Here is a 19,119-nt window from a genome sequence, read left to right as displayed (position 1 = left end):
GGTGATGGCTGCCTGACAATGTGAATGTACTTAATCCCTCTATACTGCACATTTAAAAATTATTAAAATGGTAAATTCTATGTTTTGTGTATTTTGCCACAATTAAAAAAAAAAAGGTTAAAAAGGAATAAAAATAGAATTTTTTATTGGCCAAATGCAGAACTATGGTATGGTGGTAGCAATAAGAAACTTAAACACAAAAGTAGTTGAAAATTACATAGTAAAAAAGAATGTATGGGCTGAACAATACAGGGATGAGAATACAGGGCCATTCCACTGGGGGAGGAGGGGTTAGATTGAGAATCAAGAAAAGAGAGGAAGGGAAGCTGGTGAGATGACTGACCCTAAACAGTCTCACAGCCCCAGATGGATATGCTTTGTACGTTACAAATAGAGTAAACCTTCATTGAACACTTGCTATTTGTCAGTCACTGTTCTAAGCACTTTATATGCATTACCTTGTGTTTTAACAAAATTGGCCTTGGTGACTCTGCCTCCAACTAAATTTCTGCTCCTCTTAATTACATGAAAAGGTTAACCTGATATTCAAATAATATAAATAGTTCTGGCTATGGCTTGGATCTCTGAAACCAACTGTTTTTAGACATTTAAGAAGGAGGGTTTTTTAGTTATACGGTTAAATTCATTTCCCCTCAATAGCATCTCTCCAATATCTTAACACATGCATACATAAATGCATAAAAACTGCATTTAAATACTCTGAGAATGAGTAGATAATCATACTCTTTAACCATTGGTTGTCCAGCCTTATAGTGTGTGTTTTACTTTCTAGTCCTTCTCCCATCCCCAACTCCCATCTCTACTGCAAAATATAATTTTATTGGTTTTTTTGGATTATAAAAAAAGATGTATGCTAGCATTTAAAAATATATACAAAATGTAAAAACACCTAAAAGTCACCTCAAATGGCTATTTATTTGCATTAACAATCATAGTATGAATTACTCACAGATGGCGCAAATTAAGCAATATAAATGATATACTAACATTTCAACCTAAATTTTTTTTGCTAACTGGAAATACTTTAAAATTTTTAGTATTAAATATTCTTCAATCCTAATATTGAAATGTAAATAAGCTAACAACTGATTCTTACCAATTTCATGAATAGTTTTAGTTGTAGTTTTTAGCAGTATCTGCATGCATCAATTTTTAAACTTTACACTTAAAATTATCATCCAGGGGTGCCTGGATGGCTCAGTCAGTTAAGTGTCCAACTCTTAATTTTGGCTTGGGTCATGATCTCAGGGTGGTGAGATCAAGCCCTGCGTCGGGCTCCACACTGGGCAGGAAGCCTGTTTAAGATTCTCTCTCCCTCTCCTTCTGCCCCTCCCCCACTTAAAAAAATTATCATCCATAACTATAGATGTTTGCAAAATGTCTTCTATCAAGGCTAATTTATTGCCTTTCAATAGTCAAAGTGCTTTCAGGAATGTGGAAAAGTACAATTCAGATTTCATTCCTTTTGTTAATGTAAAATTATTAACAACTATAAAACTCTTTCATATAGGCAAGTCAGCCCTATATAGAGCAGAACAAACAGCCATGAAAGCCATGCAAAAAATCTAACCTGGAAATTTCTATAAGAAATCTATCAGTGCTGAAAATGTCTCCCATCAGAATCATCCCTTTAGGTTACTACATTATTTTCACAGTACATTTGTTAAAATGTAAATGTTCACTAGGAAGGAATAATTACTATATATATAAAAAAGAGACAGTTCATAACTTTTTTAAATTTGAGCATAGTTCACTCAGTAAAAATTAACTGGTAGTTAAGTCCACTCTTTCAAGGAAAATAGGTAATATAAAGATCAAGTACTAAAGGGCTTATATATTCAAAGTAATGACACTTATGACTTACCTCTAAAATCTGACTAGCTCTAGGTAGTGGGTGCCCATCAGCCTGGACCATTGTTATCTGAATGGGAGACTGTGAGAGAATGCTGGAAGAGCTAGCACAAGTCTAAAAACAAAGAGAAAACACGGGTACTTTTTCTCTGTATAATATTAAACACAGGCAAAATTTAAAGGTCACTAAAACACTACCTAAGGGACACCTGGTGTGTACTTATGCTTGATAAGTAATAACTTATGTTCAATATAACCTTGTGGCAGATACCACAATGTCAGTGGTAGAGTTTCGTGGTCATCTAAAAAATTGCAGAGCTCTTTTACAAGAGCCTAAACGAGGTGCCTCAGGCCTCTACACTCACATACATAGTAAGATAATTTACAGAATGCCAAAGAGAGACCAGATGAGGTCATAATTAAATTCAAAATAACATTGTTTTACAGTAACATATGAAAAATAATTTTTAAAAAGCTTTATGATATGAACACGGCTTAGCATTTTAAAAAGTAAAATTAAGATGTCTTATATTCCAGGGGCGCCTGGGTGGCTCAGATGGCTAGGCATCTGCCTTCGGCTCAGGTCATGATCCCAGGGTCCTGGGATCGAGCCCCACGTCTGGCTCCTGGCTCAGCAGGGAGCCTGCTTCTCCCTCTCCCTCTGCCTCTCCCCCTGCTCATGCTCTCTCTCTCTGTGTCTTGAATAAATAAATAAAATCTTTAAAAAAAAAAAAAAGATGTCTTATATTCCATAAATGCTTCATTTTGATACTCTTACCTTAGATTGGTCAAGAATTTGAAATTTTTCCCATACTATTTTATCACTTTCAAATTTTTTCCACAGATCGTTCCGTTTTTCAGAAGCTTCTTTTTCTTTCTTCTTTAAAGCAACCTGTTCATCTGCAAATAATGTCCTTTTTAAAAAAATGTACAAAAACTGTAAAAAAAAAATCATGTAAACAAATCATGACCTTAAAGAGTGCAGACTCCAACGTAGATCTAATCAAAATTGTTTTTTAGGGAGATTAACTCACAAGACAGAGAAGAATTTTAAGAGATAAGGAATAAAACATTTAACCAGAACCAAACTTAAGTATGGCACAAATGGATATAAAATGTTTATTATAATTAGCAATAAAAATCAAATTTTTCAGAACAACATATTTTATATTATGCAAATTATTATGAGGTTCTACTGTCCTGTAACGTTCATTCAGTTATAATAAGAAACTGAAAAGATGGGGCGCCTGGGTGGCTCAGTCGTTAAGCGTCTGCCTTCGGCTCAGGTCATGATCCCAGGGTCCTGGGATCGAGCCCCGCATCGGGCTCCCTGCTCCGCGGGAAGCCTGCTTCTCCCTCTCCCACTCCCCCTGCTTGTGTTTCCTCTCTCACTGTGTCTCTCTCTGTCAAATAAATAAAATCTTTAAAAAAAAAAAAAAAAGAAACTGAAAAGATAAACCTCTGGATTCAGAGAACCCTAGAATCAAATACAAGTTCAACCACTTCCTATCTATGTAACTGTGGGCAAATTGCTGTTCACCTTCCTAAAACTCAGTTTCTTCTTCTGTAAAATAAGAATAGTGTCTATTTCAGTACAAGGCCTAGCACAAAGTAGATATGTAATAAATGTCAGCCACTATTATTCATAACTGCTGAAGAGTAAAAAAACAAAATCTTGTGTCTAACAAACTGATATAAAAACTAGGCCCCCAATCATCAACAGTTCTTAAAAATTTAGAGATGTATAAACTTAAATTTCAAGAATATTAATGAAAGCATGACTTCAACAAAGAGAGATGTGCTTTTCTTTTAACAGGATCAAATAAAAGAAAGCAAACTTTTTAGATAATACAGCATAAAACACTTCAGTCATTTCCAAGTAGTTCCAACCAACTTCAGAAGTTTGGTATTACAGTTTGATAAGGAAAATTTGAATTGAAAGAAAATATTTAAAACTGAAAGTATGATATACACACATCAAATCTCCAAACCTTCAGATACTGCTACCATACATTTAATTTCTTCAAACTTTTGTTACCTTTACTTCCAACATCTATTCATTCCCAATTTCTTCTGCTTATCTCTTTTTTTCTATCACCTGTTTCAGCAGCGTTATGACTGCCTCAGAGGACTTGCTAGTTGAGTGGAGGGTGAAGCCTATCTTTATGCTTTTAGTACAGTTATTCTTTTTTTTTTTTTTTTAAAGATTTTATTTATTTATTTGACAGAGAGATTGACAGCGAGAGAGGGAACACAAGCAGGGGGGAGTGGGAGAGGGAGAAGCAGGCTTCCCGCCGAGCAGGGAGCCCAACGTGGGGCTCGATTCCAGGACCCTGGGATCATGACCTGAGCCGAAGGCAGACACTTAACGACTGAGCCACCCAGGCGCCCCTAGTACAGCTATTCTTAAGTACAACTGCTACTTCACATATTTTCCAAATTCTGACACCTAGACCATTAGTCTAGTCCAAGAAGAAGAGTTCCTTAGTTACTATCAATATTTTTTTTTAATTTTTTTTTTTTTAAGATTTTATTTATTTGAGAGAGAGAATGAGAGACAGAGAGCATGAGAGAAAGGAGGGTCAGAGGGAGAAGGAGACTCCTTGCTGAGCAGGGAGCCCGATGTGGGACTTGATCCCGGGACTCCAGGATCATGACCTGAGCCGAAGGCAGTCGCTCAACCAACTGAGCCACCCAGGTGCCCCAGTTACTATCAATATTTTAAGACCTTAACAGAAATGATAAATTTTTATTATAAGGTCTATAGGCTGATAAAAAGCAGTAAGTTTGTTTTAGTATGGAATATACTTACTGATACCATATTAATGATTCTTGATCAGAATGTTTTATTTTAAAGAATGAACTCTATTTTTAAATAAAACCATCTTTAAATCCATAGGATTTCTATAATGGAAAAATATGAAAATGAATTCTCAGGAAATGAGAAAAGTTTAGGAATCTTTGACCTCCAGAATGATACTGATGACATTAATGCTTATTGCTCACCTCCGGTCTTCCTGTACACACTAAGAGACTACCAGACAAAAAGACACAACCTAAAGGAATATAAAACCACAAAGCTTTCTACATATTGCAGCAAACTAGTCTAGATGACAAATGTTATAGGTGCCTCGTTAGCGCAGTAGGTAGCGCGTCAGTCTCATAGATGACAAATGTTATAAAACAAGACTTTTTATGGTATCATACTGAAAGATATAGTTCAACCTCAATATATATTCTTAAGGCAACAAAACTATAATAAAAGGTGTAATAATTACCTACCAAGCTCTTTCTTCCACTGGGCTTTTTTTGCTTCCAACAAACTTCTGTCACGTTCTCTTTCCCCCAGAGTACTGAATATGTCAGCTGGTTTCCATACATTCTCTCTAAAACAACACAAAAAATAACAGAAATCTTGTATGTTTCTATACAAGCTACTCCATAAATATTAAGTAATAAACTTAAATAGCTCTCAGTCTTCAGAGTAAATATTTCACATGAAAAGTCAAGGAAAAGCAAAACCATTTTCACAAGATGACTCCACAATAACAGATATGAGTTACATACATGGCAATTTTCTGCTCATACTGCTTAGATGTCTCTTGATTTTTATTTAAAACGGATTTATTTTCATCCAGGACAGATGAAAGAGCCTCAGTTTTTTGGAATACTCCCATAACGTTCTCATCCTCTGGCTGATTGGAAATACTGTTTAAACGTAGACTGCCCTGACCTAGGAGGTAAAAATGCGTGTTTTAAAATGAACACTAAAATTGCATGTATTACAATACCTTATTTTGGCATACTGCTACACACTTTAAAAACACTGCCTTACACATTACCAAAGTATTCACCTCTCACAACAGTCCTTCAGTGGGTATTATGATTCCCTTTTGTCAAAAAAGGAAACTGAGCCCAGAGGTTAAATGGTCCAGAGATACGGCCATTGCTATGTAACCTCGTGTCTAATATGAAAACAAACAACAACAAAAAAACTTCCATTTACTCTTGCTGACAGTATTTTTACAAATAATATAAAACACCAATCACAACTTAAAGAATGCAAATAGGTTTATGAAAAACTCATTACCTTGTCCTTATTTTTCTCATTTAGCTGGAAAATCAATGAAAACTTATTATGGACCACTGTCTCTACGCCTCCGTTGGATCTATTCCAAATGTTTTATACAGGCTCCTATGCTTGGCTCAGAAATTGTTCTAAGTCTTCTTAATGTGCTAGTTTTCCCAATGAGGAGAAAGTGTATTTAATATGATCAGACAAATTCTGCCTTCAACTTTGTTGATATTGATATTCTCTCTCATTATACGTAGTAAGTTTTTATTTTTTGTTCTCTAGGCTACAATTCTAGCTTTAAAGACCCAGCTCCCTCATTTTACAAAGAATAATCTAGACCAAGACAAGATAAATTACTCCACCTTGAAGACTTTGGGAATGTATAGAAGCTACCTGGTCCCCAAATCAGTTGTGGGGCCTCTTCCTGGTGACTGTTAATGTTATTTTTATTTATTTCGTTATAGCCTAACAAAATTTTAATGACATTTCTACTCATTAATTCCTTAGCTCAAAGCTAAAGAAATCAGAAGACTTTTAAAAACATAATACAATGCCCTAATGAAACAGAAGACCTGTAACATTCTTCTACTCCTTCCAAGTCTGTATTGTTTTTGTTAAAGATTTTATTTATTTGATAGAAAGAGAGAGAGAGAGCGCGAGAGAGGGAATACAAGCAGGAGGAGTGGGAGAGGGAGAAGCAGACCCCCCGCAGAGCAGGGAGCCCAACGCGGGGCTCGATCCCAGGACCCTGGGATCATGACTTGAGCCGAAGGCAGATGCTTGACAACTGAGCCACCCAAGCGCGCCCCAAGTCTGTATTTTATATTGGGTAAAAAGATAGTGCTGCCAATCCTTAGCATGGATTAAGGGTCAGGACAAGTACAATGGAGGGGCCAGGAAAATAATCCTTTTCAGCAACTCAAGTCAAATGTTCAAAGGTTCCTTCAATTTCACTAGAAATATTATAGTGATTTTTTACAACATTTTATATAATTATTTTTAATGTAAGTAAAGCTTTCTACATTTTGGAATAAGTACAACATCTTTTTGTACTAAGATCTTTAGAGTCCACAGAACTGGGTTTCTTAAGGCTATGGTACCATGACTGTAATATTCTGAGCATTAACCTTAAAATACGGCATATTATAGCTTTTATTGAAAGTAATTTTGCACAAGAATGTTCTCTAAAAGAATATTTTAAAAGATTGTTACATGGTAAATTAGAATTTCAGAGGCACAGTTATGTAGAATGAAAAATTCTAAAACACATACTGGTAAAATTAATATTAAAAATTAAAACTTCAGAAAAACCTTACTTGTTTCCTCCTTTCCATTTTCAATCAGGGAAATGGATTTATTTCCTTGGTTCACAGTCATCAAAATCTGTTGTAGTTGGTCTTGTGTTAGACACACCAAACTGCTCTTCATATTTTCAGCTGTGATGGGTTTTTTGCAAAGCTTCTGTTTAGCTACTACAGATGTACTTATGGTGTTTCTAGTCTTCTGTATATTGGGGGTTGCAGGTGAAATCTCTTTCTGGACATAAAGACAGTCTTTATCTACATACTGCTTGCATAAATCCTTAGTGGGTGAAAAAGTCATACTATTTTTTTCACCTTTTGCCAGTGAAGTTTCTGAACCCATTCTCTTCTTTTGCAAAAGTTTTCCACTCCTGATACAAGTATTTTGTGTTGATTTTAGAATGTATCCAGTTTGTTTTGTTCTTAAAGGACATTTTGCAATCTTGGTCTTATTTCCCATCTGTTAAAACACCAAAAATTTATTCTTTATAACAGCCCAGGAAAAATCAACAATTATCTTTATATAATCTGTGATGTCAGGCCTCTAAATTTTTTTCCATTTTGCTGTTAAGACACTATATCCATGAGACACTAACATATAACCTTTGCAAATCTTCATTGAAAGCTTCAACAACAACTGGAAATTATTTTATTTCAACATAATCAATACAGAACTTTTATTTTAGTTGTTACAGGACATCTCCATTCTACTCCAGCTTTGAATCTGTCATGATTATATCACTCAGACCACCTCTTTTCTTTATAGGTATCTACAGACCTGTGAGTTAGTAATATAGATTAGTTATTTCTTGAATAACTTAACTTGTGGGTCAACATCCTTCTAACATAACTCCTTTTTTTTTTTATTTGACAGAGAGACAGACAGCGAGAGATGGAACACAAGCAGGGGCAGTGGGAGAGGGAGAAGCAGTCTTCCCGCAGAGCAGGAAGCCCGATGCAGGGCTCGATCCCAGGACCCTGAGATCATGACCTGAGCCGAAGGCAGTCGCTTAACCAACTGAGCCACCCAGGCACCCCACATAATCCTATCTTATTAGTACTTTCATATCCACATAGATCATTCTTCCAACTCCCTGGCCTCTCATTTCCTTGAACTCCGTTCCTATATTCTTGTCCTCCATGCTACCTCAGCTACTCATTCTCATAGTGATAGCTTATACTAACCTTGTAACTACTCCTAACTACAATCCCTCCATAATCTGTTTCAAGTATGGCACAATAACCAACACCCAATTTTCCCCAGCTCACTTCCTTGCATATCCCAATTCTGATAATTCTTTAACTCAGCTGGGATCTATAATCTATTTATCCTACCACCTTCCTCTTGTCCTCCTTTACCAATCTTAAATTCCATGATTAACCAAAAACCACCACCATCTTCTATTCTCAACTGCTCTGCTCTGACATATACGCTTTGCAAATCCCCAGACTGGTAAAATCTAACTCTTCACCTACTCCGTGCCTGCACTCAGGAAGAAAAACACAAAGCCACAATATCTAGTTTCACCTTAAATACATAACCCAAAACAAATGGGCCCTTCATGCTACTCAGCAGTTAGACATTTTGCAAATTCATTTACTCTCTCACTCTTTTAACAATTTCAACTCTCTCCTCTTTCCCAAAACTAACACTTTCTCTTTCATACTTATTGTCAGCTGAAGATCTTGATCACTATTGCACTGAAAATCTTACAGAGAAGCATTCAGAAAAAAACTTCCAAGTTTCTACCACTAAATCTGTACAAGCATCAGTACTCATACAAACTGCTTACACTCCTGTTATTTGCAGATATCCCCATAACCCTTTCTTTCTCAGGGATCTCTGCCTAGCAATTCTTTGCTTTCTCCTGAATCAACTGTTTCTTTCCTGCTAGATCACATCTTTACCGTCTTTAAAAATACATGATCCCACTTTCTCATCTCCCACAATCCCATTCCAGCCAAGCTCTCACCCACACTCCACCAAAACTGCTCATCAAGGTCATTTTAATAACTTTTTACGAGGCAAATTCAGTGACTGATCCTTAGATCATCTTCCCAAACTTATTAGCAGCATGTGACACAGTTGATTATTCCTCCCATTTTGAATCACTTTCTCTATTTCCTGAGGACTGCACAATTCTGGTTCTTGCTGTTCCTTTTCAGTCTTCACTGGCTCCCTTTCCCCCAGACCTCTTAAAGTTGCTTAGTCCCAGGATCTCTTAGCTCTAACTTAGCTCATTCACTTGCTAATTTCATCTACCCTTGTGGTTCTAAGTATTATCCATATGCTGATGACTCCCAAACTTGTCTCCAGGATGGACCTCTCCTCCCCTAACTTGAGGTTCCATTGGCCTATCCAAACACTTCCACTGGGTTATTAATAGCCATTTAAAACAGCATGCCCAAAACCAAACTCTTGATATCCCACATGCCCCTAAATAACCTCCTCCAGTTTTTCCCATCTCAGCTACCCATGACAAAAATTTTGGCATTATCGACTATTGTCCCATATGCCACACTTGTCATCAAACCTTGTTTTGCTCCATCTTCAAAATATATTCTAAATCTGACCACTCCTGAACAACTCTCTTACCATCCTCTACTCCAAGACATTAGCTCTTGCCTGAATTACTGAAAAGCCTTCGGATTTCTTCCTTCTGCCCTTGCTCCCCAGTCTGTTCTCAACATAGCAGCCACAGTGAGTACCTTAATAGGTTAAGTCAGATCATGTCACTTTCTTCAAAAGCTTCTAATGGTTTCCTATCTTACTTAGGAGGAAAAACTGAGCTTCATAATATGACCAAAAAAGACCTAATGATCTGTGCACTCTTCACACTTTATCCCATCTGATCTCTCTGATCTCATTTTCTATCTTAGCCTCCAGTCACATGGGCTTCTTGGCTATTCCTAAACCTCCAGTTTTAGGCCTTAGCACTAGTCTATCCCTCTAACTGGGACATTCTTCCTTCAGATTCTACATGATGCACTCACCTCCTTCAAATCTTTGCTCCAACATCACTGACTCAGTAAGGTTTTCTCTGACCACCCTATTTAAAATTGTAGGTTTCCTCTTCCCTTTTTTGGGTGGGGGGAGGTTGTAGCAGGTTTCCTGTTCTACCCTCATACTCCCACCTACCTAGCACTCCCTTTTCCAAAGACTGCTGTGCCCCTGAAGTAACTGTGCCTCTTCCCTTTCTCTCCTTTATTTTTCTCTATAGCACTTTTCATCTTGTAACACCCTATATTTATTTTGCTAAATGTATGCCCGTTCAACCCCTTTTCCAATGTAAACTCCCTAGGGCAGAAATGTTTGTATACTTTGTCCAATACAGAATAGTGAGTGGAACAGAGTAGGTGTTCAGTAAATTTTTTATTATCCTCAACTATACTATTTTAAAAACTGAATTATCTCTCTCTCCCATATTTGTTCCCCCTTCCAAAATATCCCATTTCTGTGGCACTGTTGTTCTAATCTCTCAGACCAGTAAGCATGGAGTCATCTTTAACTTTATCCTCCTTCACGGTCTTCTTTAGCTTATGCACAAGTATTGGTCATTTCTTCCTTCCAAATATCTTTTTCTCACCATTTACATGATGATAAGCCTAAATTTAGGTTTTCATTACCACACTACTAGATTACTGCCTGCCTATCTCGTATCTTTCCCCTATTTAATCCACTGTACATTTCAGCGAACCCAATTAAACTAATTCAATGGTTGTTCAATCAAAATTAACTGCTTTTTATGTGCTCACCAATATGGAAAAGTGCTAGTGGTAAAGATTAGTAAGATACTTGCTGTCAGAGAGTGAGGTAGATACCACATGACTTTCACCCAGCTTATATCCCAACTCCCCTTGTCTTTCAGTAACTTACAAAATATATAACCATACTTTGACCAATACCAATCCTATTTCACCCTACTTTTCAAAATACACCTGTACTATCAGCCACAAGATCTGTTTATTATCCTCTTCATCTCATCTACATCCTATTTGTTCCTGGCTTTAGGCTTTTGATAATGCCAATACCACAATGTAAAATGCCTTTTTACCCATCCAACTTGTGGCGATTTTTAAAAAGTTTTTTAAAGATTTATTTTCGAGGGGGAAGGGAGGGACTGAGGGGGAGGGAGAAAAGGAGTCTCAAGCATACTCCGCAATGAGTGCAGAGCCTGATGTAGGGCTTGACCTCACAACCCTGAGGTCACAACCCGAGCCAAAATCAAGAGCCAGACGCTCAATGGACTTTGCGACCCAGGTGCCCCTGAGGCTATTTTAATGTAACTAATTCTCTAAGTGAGAGGTGGCAACCTCAAATACCTACTGTAAATTAGGCTTGGTAGGAACTGGGATGAGCTGAAGAGCATTTTTCTATCTAAAGGAGGCAGCCACCATTCAGAACCGCCAAACAGGAATCTGAGTCTACTTGCTAGATTACCCAGTACTTCAAGAGAACCAAAAATGCCAGATTCTACATTAAATTTTCCTATTTTTAGATACTGACAGTTCACTCTAGTTTTTGAAAGCCAGTATGTGGATTAAGCAAATTATCAGGAGATGGCACGTAGCTTATACTGCTCAGTCATACCACCTGTCTCTAACTACGATGTCACCTTTCTTTGACTCATACTGGCCTTTTTTGGGTCACTGATAGTTGAGTATTTCACATCTCTAATCAGTTGCTCAAACTGCTAAGTGCAGTGCATACCATTACATATCTTGGAAGTCTTTCATTTCTGTCTCCTTTTTTCCATTTCACTAACCACTAAACATGTTCAGGAACTCCTGAGACTCTTCCTGAACTGTAACTGGCCCATAACCGGTCTCCCCATTATCATCTGTCCTTCACCAAGCTGTCCGAAGCCCTTTCCTACAATACAAATTATACTGTATGGACTCTGCTTTTCAAAAATTCTTTAATGCTCCCTACACACAAATCAAGGAAGTTCAAACTCTGTGAGTATACATTTAAACTCTAAGACTGTAACCCCCCCGCCCAAGCTTAATGTTCTACACTTCCCCAAGATACACACTATTCCCCAAATGCAAATTATGCTATTTTGGTGTTTTGCCCACTATTTTCTGAGCTTAGAATACACTCCCATACCTCCTTACCTATAAATAACAGCCTCATCTTTTAAATTCTAATTTAAATGCCACCTCCTTTTACAAAGCTTTCCCTGGTCTCCTCAAGCCACAAAGAGCTGCTCTTTGCAGTGTTCTCTGCCTTTTATAATCCTACCATGGCATACATTATAGTCTACTTGTATTGTATAGTTATTTACCTGACTGATATCATCACTTCCAGAAAACAAGGCCTAGGTTTTACTCATTTTTTTCCTCTGTCATAGAAGAAATACAGCCAAGAACGGCACCCCACTACAATTTTACAGCTTTAATAAATCCTTGTTAAATAGAAACCTACTAATTGGAGCTCTAATTTAAGTAGAATTATCCTGCTACATTCCACTTACAAAAGAAAAAAATATACCAAAAAAATCTTCTAAAAATATTTAATAAGAAGGGGAGAGGGGACAATGCCCTGGCATGAGGTCCATATACATTCAGCTCAATTCTGATTACTTTTTTGGGGGCAGGGGGGGAGGGGCAGAAGGAGAGGGAGAATCCCAAGCAGGCTCCACACCCAGCTAGGAGCACAAAGCAGGGCTTGATCTCACAACCCTTAGATCATGACCTGAGCCAAAATCAAGGGTGGGATGCTTAATTGACTGAGCCACCCAGGCGGCCCCTATTTTTTGTAGCTAAACGGCAGGAAAAAAACAATGAATGGGGCCAGCAAAAAATCATGAACTACCAAATAAATACTCAATTATATTCAGGTTACTTAATAATAAAAAGCAATCTAGCCCAAATAATTCCCCAAGTGTTTACTGGATCAGGTAAATTTTAATAGATCAAAGAAGAGTCTTCATGTCATAAACATTTTTAAGTAGCAAGTTGCTCTTTTAACTAGTTTTAATTCTACCAATATTTTTCATAATATAAACAAAGTCCAATGCATTTGTTTAATATTGGCTGAGTTTATCATTTATACTGGGCCAGGATCCCAAGGCTAGAATCAGAGAAAATAACATTTTAAATTATAAAATATGCTACCTAACACTAATATTGTATACACCCTTTAGTGTGTCACTACTCTGATTCTCACATGTAGAAATTCCTGTGAAAAATATTTTTTTAACGTTTTATATTTCAACTAACCTGTGAGACAATTTTAAGCATAAGAATTTGGAATTATAAATTATTCATGACACTGAATCATTAATATTTCTCTCATTTCTCCTCCTTATAGGTAACCATCTTTACTTCATACTCCTTACCACAGATTTAAAAAAATACAGAAGGGATTTTGAAAAAATTAAGAAAGTACTCTGACCACACATGTGTTAAACTTGATGATGATGAGAGTTCAGTTGTGTCTAAAGAGCACACTATGAGCATGACAGTAATTCAACCTGTGAGGAAGGGGAAAACCAGAACTGTAGGTAGGTGCTGTAGTCACTCAGGAACTTCTCCCAGTAGAAAAAGAAAAGCACCATGAAAAGAGAATTCACCAATAACTTATGGAAACGAGAATCCAACACATAGCTGCAGAACTGAGATCTGGGAGATTAAAAAACAGATTTAAGCAAAAAAAGACAAGCACTACTGTTTTTGCTTTTTTGTCTTCTGTAAAGAGCAAAGAAAGAAATGAGGAGGATTTCAGCAACCCCTATAAATATGGGAAGAGAAGCTCCTTAAAATAAAATCAATATAGAAGGGAGACTTAAGTTGCACCAGTATTTTTTTTCCAGCTTTATTAAGGTATAATTGACAATTAAAAATTGTATATATTTAAGGTGTACAACTTGATTTGACATATGCATACACTGTGAAATAGTCACCACAATCAAGCAAATTAACATATCCATCACCTCACATAGTTACCATCATCAGTATTCTGAAGTCCCCAAAACAAGAGGAATAAAACCAAACAATTTGCTCTAAGACAGTAAATAATTTAAGATCAACATCGGCTGAGACACATTATTCCGGAAAAAAGAATCCTAGAATAAAACATTTCTAGACTGCTAGTAGAATCTTGTAATGATTCTATCAAAAGTCCAAAACTAGTAATTTTGTTATAGGCATGAAAGGAGACCACCATATTAAATTGGTTAAAAAGACAATGAAATGTCTTCACAAATGTGGTGATTAAAGCAAATCCATTAAAGACATCAATAGGGGCGTCTGGGTGGCTCAGTTGGTTAAGCGACTGCCTTCGGCTCAGGTCATGATCCTGGAGTCCCGGGATCGAGTCCCGCATCGGGCTCCCTGCTCAGCAGGGAGCCTGCTTCTCCCTCTGACCCTCCCCCCTCTCATGTGCTCTCTGTCTCTCTCATTCTGTCTCAAATAAATAAATAAAATCTTTAAAAAAAAAAAAAAGACATCAATAGAAGGGGAAAAAGGTAAAAGAGAACAGAGGCCAGGGGAATATGGAAATCAACTACGACAAGCAGCTTTTTATCTAGGGATCTCAAAAAGGGGTGCAGTATTTGTTAATGTGATTCAAATATAATAATTAGTTGCAATATTTTAATAGAGCAGGACCTGGGGCGCCTGGGTGGCACAGTCAGTTAAGCATCCGACTCTTGGTTTCGGATCAGGTCATGATCTCAGGGTCGTGAGACTGAGCCGAGAGCCTCATGTGGGGCTCCGCACTCAGTGTGGAGACTGCTAAGAGTCTCCTCTCCCTCCTCACCGCCCCCTAAAATAAATTCAAAAATCTTAAAAAAAAAAAATTTTTTTTTTAAAAAATAGTGCAGGACCAGGAAAAAATATACAATTTGTATTGTGACTAAAAAAAGCACACAAAGTATATAGCTATATACCATATTTAGAAAGAAATAACTTTTATAAGTAGCATGTGGAATTACTCTGATTATCGTCACCCATTTATGCTGGATACTCAAGCAACTTCACCTTGATTAAACCTGGAAAAAACAGCAAAGTCATCAAGAGCTCAGAGGTGAAAGGTGCCACATCATCCAAACTGAGTTCTATTCAAGATACACAAAGAAAGACTAAGTTGTTACAAAGATAAAAGAGGGCTACAGTAAATTGTGGGAGAGTTGAAATTTCTGCTGATAGTAATCTAAAAATGGAAAAAGAAAGAACAAGAAAAGTAGGATATCAGAAAGCTGTTAAAGTGGTAAAGGCATTTTGGGTTCCTGATAAAAATAATTTAAAAGGAAAATTATCATTAAGCTCAAATATGATTTCTTAAAGGAGAAAGCAAAATGCATATACGAATTTGGTGAATCAAATACACCGTTTTGGTGTGGGAAAATGGAATTTGAGTATGAAAAAAAAAATATTTTCATTTTAAAGTGTGAATACATATTTTTAAAGATCTCAGGAACTGCACTGTCCAGCATAGTAACTACTAAATTTACATTAAAAATTAAATAAAATGAAAAATTCACTTCCTTAGTCACACTAGCCACATTTTAAGTGCTCAATAACTACACATGACTAGTGACTGGCTACCATCTTGGAAAACACTGATCTTAGAACATTACCCTCATCACAAAAGGATTTATTGGACAGCACTGATCTAGAGACAAGAGGTTCTATATGACTTTTTAAACTGAAAAATTATGATCCTATTTCTGTGAAAGGACCAGCCTGAAAGCAAGACAATAACTTCTCATCTTTATCCCATACCCCTTATAATATATTGACAGGAATTATTTTCAAACCACTGTAAAGAAAACCACATTTTACATTCAAAAACCAGGTCACGTCATTTGGCTTACCTTCACAGAATTTTTTGATTTACATTCTACAAAAGAAAACAATAATTACTTAACTATCAAACAAAAACATACTAAGGCAGTCACAAAGGAAAATTTTAATTAGCATTGTTTTAAGAAGATACTATAAATATTAACCCCCAATGCATTAACTTTAGGCCCCGTTTGAGTGTTCTAACTTTTACAGTGTAGTGCAAGTATTTCTATTTCATTTGTTTATTTTCCAAGATAAAACTATAAACAGATCAGAGAAAAAGAAAATAATGTGAAAAAGAGGACTACCAAATATACGGAGTTTTAAAACTAATACTAAAAATGACTTTAGCAACTGTGGGCTTATTACAAATTTAATTTTCTAGAACAACACACTTTACATGCACAGAACATAATTACAAAGATTTTACCTAAATTATTCATTAGGCAACATATTAAACATGAAATATACTGAAGCATTAAATTTTATGAATAAATACTGACAGTGGTAAGCAGTGATGTAATCTGACTTTACTTGGCTAAAAATAAATCTGAGAAAGTTAGCCAAAAAACCGCTTTTTGTAAAATATCATTTAAATATTACTCTATTACAAGCAAAAAGTATATTAAACTCGTATAAATTTTATGTAGGAATTTAAAAGTTAATATTTTAGATTTCTGGTAACACAGCATACCATATGGAGACAATATTAACTTGGTTTTTCCATCCAACAATTCAGTTTCAAGCTTTAAACCATCTCTGCAAAATAAAAGAAAGTTGTCATTTTTAAGAAGCAGCAACATTTTAAATAGAAATGAAACGCTCATTTGAATCTTTTTTTTTTTAATTTTTTTTAAAGATTTTATTTATTTATTTATTTGACAGAGAGAGACACAGCGAGAGAGGGAATACAAGCAGGGGGAGTGGGAGAGGGAGAAGCAGGCTTCCCGCGGAGCAGGGAGCCCGATGCGGGGCTCGATCCCAGGACCCTGGGATCATGACCTGAGCCGAAGGCAGACGCCTAACGACTGAGCCACCCAGGCGCCCCGCTCATTTGTATCTTGAAAGTAAATATGTTCTTTTGAATTTATACAGGAATCTTGTAAACAGTAAGCCATTCTTTTAATAAAAAACGTTTTCCAATCCGAGATAAAACTAAACAATAGAGGGAGAAAATTCCTGAAACTTTCCAATAATGCAAAGAATTTGTTATCTTTAACATGACACTTCATTTTCTTACTGATAAGCAATAAATCCAATCATCACAGCATTATTTAACTCTTACAACTCTAGACTGGAAAAAAAAGTGCTGTTACCAAAACTCCCCACCTAAGTTAAAGGAGCAAAATGTATTTAACTATTTACTAGTCTCTCATAATTATCTCATGACTAACACATTCTATGCATGCTACAGCGTTAATTTGAAAGTGAACTATTACATTGCCACCAGGATCGTTAACTTTTTGAGCACAGCGACAGTTTGTTACTATCACAACAATAAATCTGTAATAAACTTTGGCTGCTCTAATTTATTTGTCCACGTCCAATGGAAGAGCACAAAGTAACAGGAGACACTGCCAAGGAAACTTGAACATAAGATCCTAATAAAAACTCCACTGAAAACAAAAACAGTCCACATTTAATCACTGTTTCCTAAGAGAGGGGGGAAAAGGTGTGTGTCATTAAACATCAGTAGGGACATAAGTGATGTCCAAGAGACAAAATTAAATCCAGCGGGCCAGACAAGGAAGAGACAGGTTGGGAAAGATCTGATTAGGGAACAACGAAATTTGCAGTGTTGCTCAGTAGAGGCCATCAAAATACCCCAACTTAAACTTATCAAGGTAAAGCACTGGAAAAAATGGGTTTTAAAGGTTTCCCTGGGGCAGGGTTAGAACAGTTCACGTTTAGGTCGGTGAAACTGAACAAACAAAAGAATGAACCCGAAAAGTACGTCTGTTCAGCATTATTGCACCGTAAACTTCTTCTGGGGCAGATGTCTTATTTTTCTCTCTCCACATTCTAGGACACAAAATTAATTTGCTAAATGATGTGCGACAGTCTGAATTTGTTGACTTTTCTTAAAATATCAAACTTCCCAGTGGTGAAAACCCTGCAACAGTCATTTTTATTCAACCACTACTTAACGAGGGTCTATTAAGGACCAGGCACTAGCAGTGCATCGATTCCTCAACACCCGGTTCCTAGCATTACGAGCGTTAAACTCATCTGGGCGTACACATGACGCCTACAAAGACGCCAAAGCCAGAGGCGCTAAGGACGGGGGCCTGGGCCAGGATTTCTCCCGGGAAGCCGCTAAGCTTTATCTCTCCATCTGCCCTCCCCGCTTATCGCCTCTTCTCCCTTTCCACCCTGAGGTCAATGAGAGGGCGGAAATGAGGTCCCGAGCAGATTTACCCCGTTAGGATGTGGAAAAGCGACAGCGGCTGCAGCAAAGGCCGTCCCGGGCCCCTCGCCCCCCTCCGCCTCAGGGAGCCGGGCGCAAGCTGGGAAGGTGTTCCACGAAGGGCTCCAAGGGCCAACCCAGCTTTATCCCGTCCGTCTTCGCTAAAGACCACCCTTCCCGGCCCAGCTTACCCCAGGTTCATGGCCTGACCTCTCGCGCTCTCCACAGGACGCGTAACCCCTGTGTACGCCGGTTGCCGCCGCCGCTCAACAAGCGTTGCGCCGATTGGACACAGTGATACCGGCGAGCCGGGAGAACGGACCAATCAAAGTTGGGCGTGCTGGCGGGTGCGCTCAGCGGGGGCGAGGCTGCAGGGGCGATCGCCCCCGGCCGCCAGGCCTGAGGCTCTCCGCCCTGACACTTGGGTACTGGGGGCGTTGGTTCCTCGGAGTTGTCGCACCCCGAGTTCACTCGGAGCTCTCAGAGAAGTGCCTCAGCTCAGGTGTAGGTAGCAAAAATATGGAGAAACAAAAAGCATAAACCTTTTAGGAAATGAACACTTTTCCATATTTTATATTTGCAAGAGAGGTTATTTGGGTATAAAATAAGTTGGAGGGCAGGGTGTTGGGGAGAGACTCCTAGGCCGGGTACAGCATTTGTCTTGTTTCTGG

The 19,119-nt window shown here is 37.6% G+C and overlaps 1 protein-coding gene across 1 annotated transcript in view; it reads right to left on the bottom strand.

The window, feature by feature from the left end:
- CCDC66 (coiled-coil domain containing 66) overlaps positions 1–18,728 on the bottom strand; it is a 53,603-nt gene extending 34,875 nt beyond the window's left edge. The window contains exons 1-8 of the mRNA XM_081805756.1: positions 18,640–18,728; positions 16,736–16,800; positions 16,071–16,096; positions 7,264–7,708; positions 5,440–5,605; positions 5,155–5,258; positions 2,651–2,772; positions 1,886–1,987 (exon numbers count right to left, since the gene is read on the bottom strand). Coding sequence (XP_081661882.1) covers positions 1,886–1,987; positions 2,651–2,772; positions 5,155–5,258; positions 5,440–5,605; positions 7,264–7,708; positions 16,071–16,096; positions 16,736–16,800; positions 18,640–18,650 — 1,041 coding nt within the window. The 5' untranslated portion in view covers positions 18,651–18,728. The remainder of the gene's footprint in view (positions 1–1,885; positions 1,988–2,650; positions 2,773–5,154; positions 5,259–5,439; positions 5,606–7,263; positions 7,709–16,070; positions 16,097–16,735; positions 16,801–18,639) is intronic.
- Between the last annotated feature and the right edge of the window lie 391 nt (positions 18,729–19,119).

Source organism: Leptonychotes weddellii, chromosome 1 (assembly GCF_054177405.1).
Source record: "Leptonychotes weddellii isolate Sample4059 chromosome 1, ASM5417740v2, whole genome shotgun sequence".
NCBI lineage: Eukaryota > Metazoa > Chordata > Mammalia > Carnivora > Phocidae > Leptonychotes > Leptonychotes weddellii.
Note: the sequence above shows the minus strand (reverse complement) of the source record. Positions and strands in the feature narration are given on the sequence as shown.